The sequence below is a fragment of the Durio zibethinus genome, chromosome 1 (assembly GCF_047325235.1).
Source record: "Durio zibethinus cultivar Kanyao isolate XHJ-2024 chromosome 1, ASM4732523v1, whole genome shotgun sequence".
NCBI classification, from domain to species: Eukaryota; Viridiplantae; Streptophyta; class Magnoliopsida; order Malvales; family Malvaceae; genus Durio; species Durio zibethinus.
This window is the reverse complement of record NC_143162.1, coordinates 2,447,458-2,460,575: the sequence shown is the minus strand read 5'-3', so window position 1 is coordinate 2,460,575 and position 13,118 is coordinate 2,447,458. Positions and strand designations below refer to the sequence as shown.

Below are 13,118 nucleotides of genomic sequence, written 5' to 3'. Positions count from 1 at the left end.
CATAAAATTTTAAAATTAACCCATATTAAATAGTATAAGAATAAACGAGAATTTGATTTGATGATATTATTATGCATGAAAACCTCAGATTAAGAGAGAGGATCTCTAATAATTTGACTTGATGATATATTATGTATAAGAAGTGTTTCACTCCAATATAAGAGTTAAAACTAATCAATTTGAAAAGTTAAGTGAGGTTTATATTTTTTTATTGATTCATGATTTTGCTCTGCGTATCATTTTTGCTTGTAATATATTTATAACCCTTGCTCTGATTGTTTAAACTTTCAACTTAGCAACCTGTGGTGCTGTTTTTTTTTTTTTTTTTCTTTGCCCTTACATGATATCCTTCTCCAGCTCACAGGGCACAACTCGTCTCCCTTGTTGATGTCATCGCTATGGAAACCTGTGAGGTAGAAAATGGCCCACCAAAAACACCAGGAACATTCAAAGAGATCATCTCCACTCTTCCTACAGAAAATGGCTGGAATGTTTTCCAGCATCTTTGTTTTTACCAAGGTTTCTGGTGCTTCCCTCTCCACCTTGAAGGAGCCATGTTTGCTCAACACCATTTCAAGGCTCAACCAACTGATGTTCTCTTGTGCAGCGCTCCAAAGACCGGAACCACTTGGCTTAAGGCCCTCAGTGTTGCAATCGTGACCAGGAACTGCGTCGATGAGTCCAACAGCCCTTTGCTCAACAAGGTTCCCCATGATTGCATCATGTTCTTGGAAAAAGATTTCATCGAGAACCCAACTCAGACTGATCAGGGAAGACTCCCTCTCGTGGCCACTCACCTTCCTTACACTGCCTTGCCTAAATCCGTTCTGGATGCAGGTTGTAAACTTGTTTACATTTGCAGGGATCCCAAGGATGCATTTGTTTCCCTGTGGCACTTTGCAAAGGGTATAAAAGTGAACAACAACCCAAATCTTCCGATTGATGTTGCGTTTCAGTTGTACTGCAAAGGAAGATCAAATTTTGGTCCTTATTGGGACCATGTTTTGGGATACTGGAAAGCAAGCCAAGAAAACCCAGAGAAGGTTCTTTTCATGAGATATGAAGATTTATTGAGGGACACCATTCCTCAGGTGAAGAAATTGGCTGAATTCCTGGGGCAGCCTTTCTCTTCCAAGGAAGAAAAATATGGCGCAGTGGAAAAAATTATCAGGTTATGCAGCCTGGAAAATTTGAGCAACCTGGAGGTCAACAAGACCGGGAAATATGGAAATGCCGACATTGGAATTAACAACAATGTGTACTTCCGAAAGGGGAAGATTGGAGATTGGAAAAACTATCTGACCCCTGAGATGGGAGAGCAACTTGACAACGTCATGGAAGAAAGGCTCAGTGGATCAGGGTTCACATTTCTTGAACCCAATTAACCACTGAAGCTACTACTGCTTACTACTATTGCAGTATCTGGGCTTGAATAATTCTCTGTTTGCTGCCTCGAATAATGCTTGCTTTTTGCAAGACTGTGTTAGATTTAGGTTCCGGCGCCCATTGCTTTTCCACTTTGTGAAATCGCAGGGCTGCAATCAACTTTTAGGCTTAAAAGGTAAAATCCCACTGCATTTCATTGTCTTGTTGAAATTGCAAGGCTCCCGTTTTAAGTTATTGTCTATCACATGGCGTTTTCAACGTGTTGTTGAAATTCCATGGTTTGTATGAAGTAATTAAGTTTGAATAAAGATTTGGAGACGGTTTTGTTGCAAACACATGCCAGAAATGTTTTTAGTGTTGTACGTTAATTTGAACTAGGGATGGGTTGACGATACGTTTAGTATATTTGCTTTTTATTTATTTATTAAATTTAATAAATAATTTTTAATAATATTTTTATATTTATTTACTAAATCGGACCGAACATAAATAAAAATTTATTTGGTTCAAAATCCTACTCGGACGTCTCTTGTTCATTTAACAAATCGTAATTATAATAGATTATAAAAATATTTTTTAAATAATTATATGTAAGGAAAGAAAATATATATGTCAACCAGTAATAAAAAGTATATTACTTATAATTATTTAATTATAATAAAAAATTAAATAAGAGACTATTATTTATAAGTATGATTTTATATAAAATTTTAATGAGTTTTATATAATTTTAAATTAATTAATTATATTATAGTAATTGCAAATAAAATACTTTTATAAATTATACATACAATAAAATAAAAAATTATTAAGTCTAATAATGAAAATTTTAAATTCTACAAAAAATTAAGGATGATATATATTTTGTAAAGTATATGAACAAAATTAATTAAAAAATAAAATATATGCTATTTTTTAATCTTTAAAAATTAAAAAATTTATTAATAATATATCAAATAATTTTTTATAAAATAATATTGAAGCTTATGTTGTCGCTTAAAAAACTGATGTTTAAAGTATGATATAAAAATAATATAATATAATTATATATTTAATAAAAAAAATCCATTTGATTTTTTTTTGCCTTAATTTGTCAGTAGCCATTATATATAGGACTCCCCTTTCCCAATCTCCAACCGACACCCTGCAATCATTAAATCTTCCGGGGCCATCCCTCTTCCATAAATAAATAAATAAATATATTTATTTATTTATTTATTTTGATAATGCTCTAAAAAAGTTCACTTTTTTAAAGTTCGATGTGATACCCTTTCAAGAATAAGATTACAACCACATTTTTTTGGGCCAACCCACTAGAAAATGAAATAAAAGGAATCCCCTTCATTGACAGTCCATAACCCCACCGCGCTGAGCAGATGTGGTGGGAATCAGAGGGTAGATTTAGGTTGAGCAATAATGGATTTTTTGCCTAGTCTCTGTCGATCAACTTGCTACTTACTGTAGCGTACATAACTAGATAATGTGGCTGTCCAAAATTATAAAAGTTGTGGGATGTCAGACTTTTTGCGCCCCTACTCTTTGGAAAGGCGTACGCTATATTAGAAATGGCAACTGATGGGTCGGGTCGGGTTTTTAAATTTAAAATTAATTTAATTTTATAAAATAAATATTAAAATTCAATTTTATTTATATTAAAATACTATTTTTTATATTCGATTCAATTTATATTTATAAATTTATTTTCAATTCAATCTAAAATTAATAAAATATTATTTTTAATATAAATAAAAAATTAAATAAATATATAAATCATAAAATATATACAAATATAAAATTAAATAAATAATAAAAATATTATATATATAATAACAGTGAAATGAATTTATTTAAAACTCAACTTTGATTCAATTTAAAATTTAATTTTAAAAATTAAATCAATTTTGTAAAATCAGATTTGATTAAAATAAGATGAATTCGATTGGATTACTTATCCTAAGTAACATCGTGATATGAAATCGTACAAAAAAATTAAAATTAATATGATTTAAATTAACAAAAATCATATTTGAATTTAAAAAATAAAAATAAAAAAATAAAATTTGCATTTAATAAGTTGACATAAAATAAAAAAATGAACTGATTTATTAGTTTTCTTTTTATAAAAAATAACAAATATATTTACATAAAATTTTCTTTTAAATTCGTTTTTATAAATGTATATAAAAACCTTGCAAATTCTCCTTCTTTCAGTTCTGTGAAAGGGTCAGCAGCTTTATTTTAATGTTGCGAATCAAAACACTAAATTAGAGCCCATCATCCATTGCTTAGTGGGCTGATCTGATTCAATAAGAAAAAAGGCGTCAATTCCTGAAGTAGGCCTCCCTTATCCCCATTCAACAAGACAAGAAAATTCTCTCTCCTTTGTTGTTCCCCTTCGAGTCTTGATCCTTCTCTCTCCCCTGTTTCTCTGCAAAATAAACACGATATAAATAAAAATCCCATTCCAATCATCACAGTTTCTCTTAAATCACAGCCCAGGTAAGAAACCAAATCCTTCTTATGTTTGTGGTAGATGTTTTATTTGCCTTCCTTTTTTATTTTTTGGTTCCAAAATCCGATTCTTGTCAGTCCCATTTTTGTTTACCAAGACTTTTTTTCTGTTTCTTGTTTTGGTTTTTGGGGGTTCTATTGACATTTGTATTTATCTATTTGATGAGATCCATTCTATATATTCTCAAAGATGTTTTTCTTAAGGCTTGTTTTGGGAACAACCCCATTTGATTTTCCAGGATTTTTTGTTCTGAATAGCACAATAAAAAGTCCTTGCAGTTTATTTTGTATATATATATTTTTTAAAGTTTGTCTATTGGTTTTATTAGTGAGTTGATGCAATGGCTTGTTGTTGTATGTTCAATGGCTGTCAGTTATGAGTGCTTGTTGTCTCACCTATGGTATGCTTATTATTAGGGAAAGTAGCTTTGTCCCGTCCTCCCAGGCCTTCGTTTGAAATTGAGACCTTCAAGTTCTAATTGTTGGGGCGTTCCGGATGAAATCTGCTTTGTGAATGTTGTAATTTGTATTATACAATGATTATATTGAAAGCTAGTTGGTTGTAGCTGCATTAATTCTTACAGAAGTTTTGCATAAGAATTGTTTTAGATAAATGATGCTGAAGCTGTGGGAATTACCAAAATGCTAATTGATGCATTCTGTGGGGAAACGTTTATATTGAAAGCTAGTTGGTTGTAGCTGCATTAATTCTTACAGAAGTTTTGCATAAGAATTGTTTTAGATAAATGATGCTGAAGCTGTGGGAATTACCAAAATGCTAATTGATGCATTCTGTGGGGAAATGTTTTGCAAAATAATAACTGTTTCCTTGGTAATGTCACTGTAGGTACAAATGAACTGCCTTGAAACTCTTCGTAAATTCTTTTATTTCCATGTAAATAAGCCTGATTACTGGCATCTGCAAAACATTGCTGGAAACATAATATCTATTGTAGGCATCCCACTCTATGAGTCTTAGCGATATGTTCTTGTGATGAATAATTCAAAATGCTGCTTCTGAGTTCTGAGAAGCCGAGTGTATTCATGAAAAATGATCAAGTTACCCACCAGTGTATTTTTATGAAACAAATTATGTGCTTTCCATAGCTGCAATGAGCAGAGATTTTCTTAATGTTGGATTGATTTATTACTTTCTGTAAATATACCATTTCATATGATAGGATTCGTTTTGAAGGTTTCCTTCTTTTCACATTTTAGCTGTTGCAGGAGTACAATTAGTTGTACTTATTTTGCAAATGAAAAGGGTGGTCATGATCTAGAATCTCAACCTACTTATACTTGGATTCTGTTTTCTTATAGGACATTTTTTATCAATTATTGATAGTATAAAAGAATATTTTCATTTTAATTTGATACAGACTTGATTCTAGGGTAATAAAAATGAAATTTGGTGAAAGAAGAAAAATGAAAATTTTAACAACAATGGGATAATATGATATATGTCTTTGCACCACATGAATATGACATTATAGTTTGATTGGATGATTAAAGTGTTCTATATGTGCTGCAAGACCCAAGCAGTGAAACATGGAGTTGGTAATCTATGTCAAATGACACAATTTAATAATTACTTCGGAAATACTTAATTACTTTATTTTTCTCATTGCATCCATGTTCTTTACACAGTAATTTTGGTTCACAATTAAAGATGAAGAAAAATAAATAAAGAAGTCTTTGTTGGTCCTCATAATTGATTTTGTGCTGCCATTATATGTCTCATTGTTTCTGATCATATAAATATTTGAGTTTTCTTTTTTCATCCATGTGCTTTACTTTTTTTGTTGCAATATTAAATGTCATTAGTCTATTGCCTCATATATATCAGACAGGTGTGTGCTAATGGTGAAATCAAAGCAAAGGCAGTTAGCAGCTAATAATTCAAACAAGAAAAATACTCAAGGTGGCCGCTTGGACTCTTCAAACCCCAACATTGAGTTGGACCTGCTTGGAGAAGATGGTTGGGTTATAGTTAAAAAGCAGAGAGTCACCATTCTTCTACCTCCATTACCTGCATCTAAGAAATCAAAAATGGCAAATCAGAGACCTGGTCAACTAGAAGCCAAGCCTCAAAAAAAAGTGGAGGACCAATCAAAGCTCTCTGTTCAAATGTCTCCCAAGTTACCGTCTGAGGCTGGACGAGAGAAGTCCACTTCATTGGCTCATAAAAATTGTATTGAAATTGCTAGAAGGTCTCCTGCTCAGTATATTTCAACTTCCGCCAAGTCTCCATCTCTAGGTCTTAGAGTGGAGTCAGAGAATCCAGGTCGGGTGTTTTCTTTAAAATCTCATAAAATACATGGAGTGCCTGAAGCCTCAAAAACTATCAAGAGGCCAAGATCAATGCATTGCCCTAATGTCCCATTTTCTGGGAGCATATTACTGAACCGAAGGCTGAGGGTGTCAAATCTTGAGAGGAAGCTTCAACAGGCTGGTGGGTTGAGCAGGTGGCTGACATCTCTAGGATTAGGTCAGTTTGTAAGGATTTTTCAGGCCAAAAGTATCAATAAATTTCAGTTGGTGAATCTAAATATGCAAAAGCTTAAGGATATGGGTGCAGATGCAGTTGGTCCTAGGAGAAAACTGATCCATGCTATTGACTGTGTCTGTCAGCCGTTTCGCGTCGAGGCCTCATAAATGTTCCTGGAGCTAGTTGCAATTGCTGAATTAGAAGGGAGAAATTGAAGAATAGAGCAGGTTTATATTTTTAGTTGTTGTAGATATTCAGTTTCTGAACACAGCAAGACACGAGTGAGTGAGATCTCAGATTGTTGTTACCTTCTGACGGATGCATGTATTTTAAGGCGGTTACTTGGGTTAGATATCATACCAACCAGGTGGGAAAGGATGACTTTATATTAGATTTCGCAGTTTTATTCCAAAATTTAGTATGCACATGAACCAGGACCAAATCAGAAGGGTCATTCCACGATGTGTAGGGGAGATGATACAGTTAATTTCTACATGCCCCATCCGCTGGAAATCCTTGTCGAGTTGTCAACTTGCAGTGGAAATTTACCATGTTAAGGACAGAACGCAGTAACATTTTGTTGTTATCGCCTGCCGTATCGTTTCTTATTCAACTCCCATTAATAACAATAGTTTCTATGACAGCCGCAGGTCCTTAAATCTTGCAAATTTATTCGGTTGGTATGGGTAAAAGTATCATCTGATAATTTATAACAGATATGGTTATATCATATGAAAAAAAACGGTTTAAAATTTTAATAAAAGCATAGTGCAGTGAACCTTAATTATCTGTTAAAAACATATATGCCTACAAAATACATTTTCATTTTCGTAACTTCCTTTTCTGTTGCTTGCATTTTGCATTTGATCAAATCTGTGGATTCGAATTATATATACAAACTTTCAGAAAATCAAAATCCTATCATGGATTTAGTTGCCAAAGTTAGCTAACCGCATTACTAAAACAGCTGCATGAAATTTAGAAATGCTGTGTAAAAAATGGTAACAAATCATTTAGATCTACCCCTCTGTTTTGTCTCATTAGACATCCATCCAAAATCTCATCCTTGGAGGATAGATCTCGATCTTTCATCTTTCACTGAAAATTGCAAGTTCTTTACCGCTTGAGAAGAGCAACGTGGCACAATACAAGCCAGAGTGGCCTGGGTCTCCTGGTTTGCCACGGAACTGGTTAAAAGTTGAACCCTATTGGCTGTTTATCTTTTCGAGAAACTGAAAAAACAGACCAAAAGAGACCAGGAAGTAGCTCTCAAACTACAACGAATCAAATAAAAGAATGGAGGAGAAAAATTCTGATAGAATCCCTCTGGTCAATCCACCACCATCGACAGCAACAGAAGGAAGTGCATCCAAACTTCAAACTATAGGGAACATCATAGTTTCAATAGTTGGAACCGGCGTTTTAGGCCTTCCTTTTGCTTTTCGGATCGCCGGTTGGCTTGCTGGATCACTCGGTGTTATCATTGCTGGTTTGGCTACTTTCTACTGCATGCTCCTCCTTGTTAGTATTAATTCTTTCCTTCTTCAATATTGCTTTGTTTGGTTCTTGGGAAAACAGGTGTTTTTTTCCTGCAAAATATTCTTAGGAATCAAGAACTTCATTGTTTTAAGAACTTTTTACCTCGATATTTGGTCAATTTTCTCTTGGGGAAAGATATTCAGTGCCAAAAACCAATTTTGTCTATACAAATTTGAACTTTGTATAGAACCCTTAACAAAAGATTTTTAGAGATATAAAAAGTGAACGAGTCAGTGAGGTTTTTGCTGGTTGTCCAAGTGATGCGCTTTATTGATACAAATATTAAATTTTTTTCTATTCTTCCTTTTAATCTTCCTTTTCTTATTGAAAAGTTGCTTTTTAAGTTTTTAACTTTGGTCCACAGGTTCAGTGCAGGGATAAATTAGCATCAGAAAAAAAATTAACAGGGACAACAACATATGGTGACTTGGGTTACAGGTGCATAGGAAGGCCAGGCCGTTACGTGACAGAATTTCTCATTTTAATCTCCCAATGTGGAGGATCTGTAGCATACTTGGTATTCATTGGACAAAACCTTGCATCAGTTTTCAATGGCCATAGCTTCACTATTGCATCTTACATATTCTGGTTAGTCCCAATTGAAATTGCATTGTCATGGATTGGATCCCTCTCAGCCTTTGCACCATTCAGCATTTTCGCCGATATATGCAATGTGTTAGCAATGGGGTTTGTTATTAAAGAAGATATACAACAGGCAATTGGGGGAGATTTTTCATTTAGAGATAGGAAGGCCATCACTGATAACTTAGGGGGGTTGCCATTCGCAGGAGGGATGGCAGTGTTCTGTTTTGAGGGGTTTGGAATGACACTGGCTCTGGAGGCATCTATGAAAGAGAGGAGGACATTTTCTAAGGTGTTGGCCATGGCTTTTACATGGATCACACTTGTATATGTTTTATTTGGGATTTTGGGCTACATGGCTTATGGTGATGAAACAAAAGATATCATAACGCTAAATCTTCCCAAGAATTGGACAGCTATCACAGTCCAGGTAATTTGCACAAATCTTTTGCATTGCTGATTGTGCTTCGCTTTTGTTCTTGTACTTATTCACTTCTACTTTTCAGGCACAAATTTAGAGCTTAGAAACTTATGTAGCTTAAATATTCATCCATAGTAACTTTTTCCTATAGTAAAAGGCCCTATTGCCCATCCCACCCACAATTTAAGAAGCTTATTTTATTCCAAGTGACATCTTTAGAAATTATAAATAGTTCTCGACATCTGTTGCTACACATAAAATTCTGCCTGCTTATCTGTATACTTTGTCCTAATCCCATAATTTTTAGGTGCTGCTGGTATTGGAACCTGTAGTGTGATTGTCTTTTGCTTTTAACTATCTCATTCTAGTGCATATAGCATATTAATATAAAAATTTAGCGGATCATCTTAACAGGTATTGCCAGTTTATATAGAGATCAGTGAATTTAAAAAATACCCTATGCGGTTCTAGATCTTTATTGCCAAAAGGATTGTTTCTAATATTGCAATATGTATTGCATCTTAATCATAGCATATCATTCAGATTAATTTTTTTAGACTTTAACGTCATGGCTTAGAACTTAATCTTTTGTGTAATTGTTCAAGATGAGACCTGGCAATTGCATTTGTGACTAGGAGATTAATTCAGGTTGCTTATAGGTCCTTCCTACAATTTCAAGGTTATTCCAGAACTATAACAATGGTGAAAACATTGATGTCATAGATTCCCCTACATTTTTCATGTTTCCTGCTTCCTGGGCTTTGAATTACATTAAGTTTTGTTTAATTTACTTCAAGCTTTTTAATGCTTACAACATTTAATCCTCTTTAATCCTACATTTGCTGCTGCCACTTCATAAACAATAAGTCTGATATATTGAATTTGTTCTCCTTCGCAACAGATTGGCTTGTGCCTGGGGCTAGTATTTACATTCCCAATCATGGTACACCCTGTTAATGAAATCTTGGAGGGGAAGTTGAAGAAAAATATATGGTTCCAGAATCTCCACAACAATGATGCTGAAACTTCAATTACAAGATTAGGAAAGTTAGGAACATACATCAGTAGGGCAGTTCTGGTAATCGGTTTGGCAGTCTTGGCGTCATACGTTCCAGGATTTGGTGTATTTGCCTCGCTTGTCGGGAGTACTGTATGTGCACTGATCTCGTTTGTTTTGCCAGCTTCATTTCACCTAACTTTGTTAGGTTCTTCTTTGAGTTTCTGGCAAAAAACCTTGGATATTGTCATTTTGTTGTGCGGATTGCTTTTTGCAGTTTATGGCTCATATAACACCATAGTTGGAATCTGAAAAAAGTCTTGGTTTCAGTAGATTTCAAATAAAATCAGATTTTCTCCTACCATGTAGATATTTTACATGAGAAATATAAAACCTGAATGCCCTATATGCAAACTTCATCAAGTTTTAGTGTTTCATATTATTTATTAGGAATATATGTCCTATTCTGTTTAAAAGCAAAGGTGTTCAGCAATTTTAAGATATGATAATTGTGAGGTCATTCCCATGAAACATTGAATTGGCCCACCTATCTATCCTGACAAGCTGGGAATGGCAACTTTATTGGCACTTGAGTGGTTAACTCGAGCTGCTAGACAGTACCACTGTAAGGCATTTTTTGCAGACATATCCCTGTTATGCAATTTCAATGTCTGTAAATATGTTCATCAGTGATCAACAAGCAAATATTCCCTCTCTCTCTCTCTCTCTCTATCTCTCTCTCTCTCTCTCATCTCTTCTTTTTTCTTTTCCTTTTTCTGTCAAAATTTGGCAGAATTCTCAAATTCGCATTGTGGTTTGAATAAAGGGTTGGTGCTCTCAATTTTTTTTTTTTAATTGCAGATGTTGAATATATACTTGGTTCACCTAACAGCTGACTGATAAATTTCAATATTAATGATTACAAGCTCCATCCAAATTTTGCCTAACTGCCAAATCCCTGTAAATTGGTTTGGCTCTGCAAATGTTTATTTTGGCTTCAATGGGAAGGCAAACATAAAAATGAAGAATATGTCTCTTGTACATTTTTTTGATATAAAGCTTTAAAGTGGGGCCCGGGACCATGGTACAAGAGAGTGGGCATAGGGTCATTGAGGTCAGGCAATCTTGTTCATGTCCATTAATCAGAAAGTTTCATGGCTACATGGATCATTGCAATTGGACATTGAAATTGTTTCTGCAACAGCACTGTGTTTTTAAAGGAGATCCCCCTGCAAAAAAGCAAGGCATCTTCCATGATTGCATTATTTATATGTTGGCATATATCTTTTTCAGGTGAGGGACATTTTGGACTGCATAAAGATATTGCTCTCCCCACTCACTCAAGCATGGGGCATCCACTTCATGGAGAAAGCGACTTGCTTTTTTGGTAAATTAGATCACCCAAAGTGAAAGTGAACATGAAAGGAGCAGGGGACAATGATTGTCATTCTTTTTTTTTTTCACTACAAACAGATGAATTAAAAGAACGAGATCAAAAAAGCTCAAGTCTCTTTTATAAACGTAGCCATGACGAACTCTCTTTTTTTTTGTTCATTTATGGCCACAAGTTGGGTTATTCTTAGTATCTTATAAAGATATGTCACTAAAACAAAGATATTGCCGTGGGGAAGCTATGCACTGTCTAAGGGAGTTGGTTGATGCTTCGATCCCACAAAAGATAAGAAAAGAAACGTCGCTAGACATATAAATATTGACACTACACATTTCATTAAATTGGAGAGAGAATAACGGTGAACTGATACTATGCATTAAATTATTATATCAGGATTTTAGTTAAGAGCATTGGGACATGTAGTACACCATTAACTTACTCCTCTCTCTGCCTAGTATGGACATTGAAGCAGTCCCTTTCACATTTATGCCTTATCCCAATTGCAGGAATGCAACCTAGGTGAAAATTTCCGGCTGGTTTCTATGAAAATCTAAAAAAATTGATAGGTGAAAATGATTGGTGGTGTTAACTAACTTACATGGTAAAGGATTCTGATGATGGTTTGTGCTGAGAACTATGGGTTGAGTCCAGTTTCTACTAGAGAATACAAAGATGAATGGAAAAGGCTTAGGCCATTTGCATATTGTCCCAATCATTGAACTGCAGAGAAAAATCACGAATACTTAGTTTATTATCAAATGGGGCTTAAAGAAAGCAGGAAAAAAAAAAAGAAGAGTTTCAAGGCAATGGCTAGAGGAAAGCAAATATCAAAATCATGAGAGGTACAGAAGAGATGCAACTTGGAGGTTGGAGCAGTGCAAGAATAAAAAATCCACCGGCAAATGGGTTAATCAGTCCAAATGAAAAGCATCCATTGGCTAGACATTAGTATGTCGAAATGAAAAGACTCCAAAACTTGTTTTTACCTTTAAGAATAAACATCATCAGTTTTCATTTTGATTAAAAACAATAATATTGCTTCTCTAAAAAGGAAAAATTTACTCGGTTTTACTGTTTGTAGTGATGATCAAAGCTTTGATAACTTTGATTATAATAATAAATTCGAAATTTAATTTAACTAATTCACATAATTATTTTTATAAAAATATTTTAATAAATTTAAAGTTCGTATCTCATTTTATAAATAGACCTTTTTCGTAAAGAAATTTTTTATTATAGTATTAATTTGTTGTCTAAAACTTTGTCGTCGGCCCTAATTAATATGATACTGAATATAGTACAATCTATACATGTTTAAATGCCCCAACTTATTTCTTTTTTTTTTTTTAAATTCGAGGATTGTAAAAGGAACAAGGTGGTAAGACAGAAGGAATCATTAGTTTAAGCCAGCAAATTGATAATGGAAGTTGCCATCATAGGGGTAGAAAACAAATCATTTGAAAGAAAAGTGAGTTCACAATGCATGAATAAACCTTGAAAACATCCAAAAAACACCAATCTGCCTTAATGCATGGAATGTCGTAAATTCCAAATTCCCCATCTTTATCTCCAAACAACAGGGTGGGATCATAAATGCAGAAGAACCCCCTTGCTGAATTTTGGGTTCTTGCAATTTCTTTCTCTCTTTCGTAAAGAAAAATTTTTTTATAAAAGAACAATATTGTTATGTGGTTTCTTTAGAGTTGGTAATTCAATTTATTTTATGTAGATTTCGATTCGATTTTATAAAATTAATTTTTTTTAAATTAAAATTTAGGTCGAATTAAATTTGATAATAATA

General features: G+C 33.8%; 2 protein-coding genes and 1 pseudogene across 6 annotated transcripts; all 3 read left to right on the top strand.

Annotated features, from left to right (window-relative positions):
* The first annotated feature begins 169 nt into the window (after window positions 1–169).
* LOC111310931 (flavonol sulfotransferase-like pseudogene) lies at window positions 170–1,719 on the top strand (annotated as a pseudogene). The gene is made up of 2 exons (XR_016340945.1): window positions 170–186; window positions 358–1,719. The product of XR_016340945.1 is annotated as a flavonol sulfotransferase-like pseudogene (transcript).
* A 1,984-nt stretch (window positions 1,720–3,703) lies between these two features.
* On the top strand, window positions 3,704–7,044 carry LOC111311623 (Sterile alpha motif (SAM) domain-containing protein). 4 transcript variants are annotated; one of them, XM_022911158.2, is made up of 2 exons: window positions 3,704–3,885; window positions 5,748–7,044. In XM_022911158.2, the coding sequence occupies exon 2, from the start codon at window positions 5,758–5,760 to the stop codon at window positions 6,550–6,552; it is 795 nt and encodes a 264-aa protein (XP_022766893.1). In that variant the 5' UTR covers window positions 3,704–3,885; window positions 5,748–5,757; the 3' UTR covers window positions 6,553–7,044. The 4 variants fall into 4 exon arrangements, with proteins under 4 accessions (XP_022766893.1, XP_089614566.1, XP_089614563.1 ...); XM_089758440.1 differs by having other exon boundaries at window positions 4,745–7,044; XM_089758437.1 differs by having other exon boundaries at window positions 4,315–7,044.
* Window positions 7,045–7,334: 290 nt separating this feature from the next.
* Window positions 7,335–10,347, top strand: ANT1 (aromatic and neutral transporter 1). The gene is made up of 3 exons (XM_022911155.2): window positions 7,335–7,906; window positions 8,289–8,936; window positions 9,829–10,347. The coding sequence occupies exons 1-3, from the start codon at window positions 7,682–7,684 to the stop codon at window positions 10,234–10,236; spliced, it is 1,281 nt and encodes a 426-aa protein (XP_022766890.1). The 5' UTR covers window positions 7,335–7,681; the 3' UTR covers window positions 10,237–10,347.
* Window positions 10,348–13,118: the final 2,771 nt, after the last annotated feature.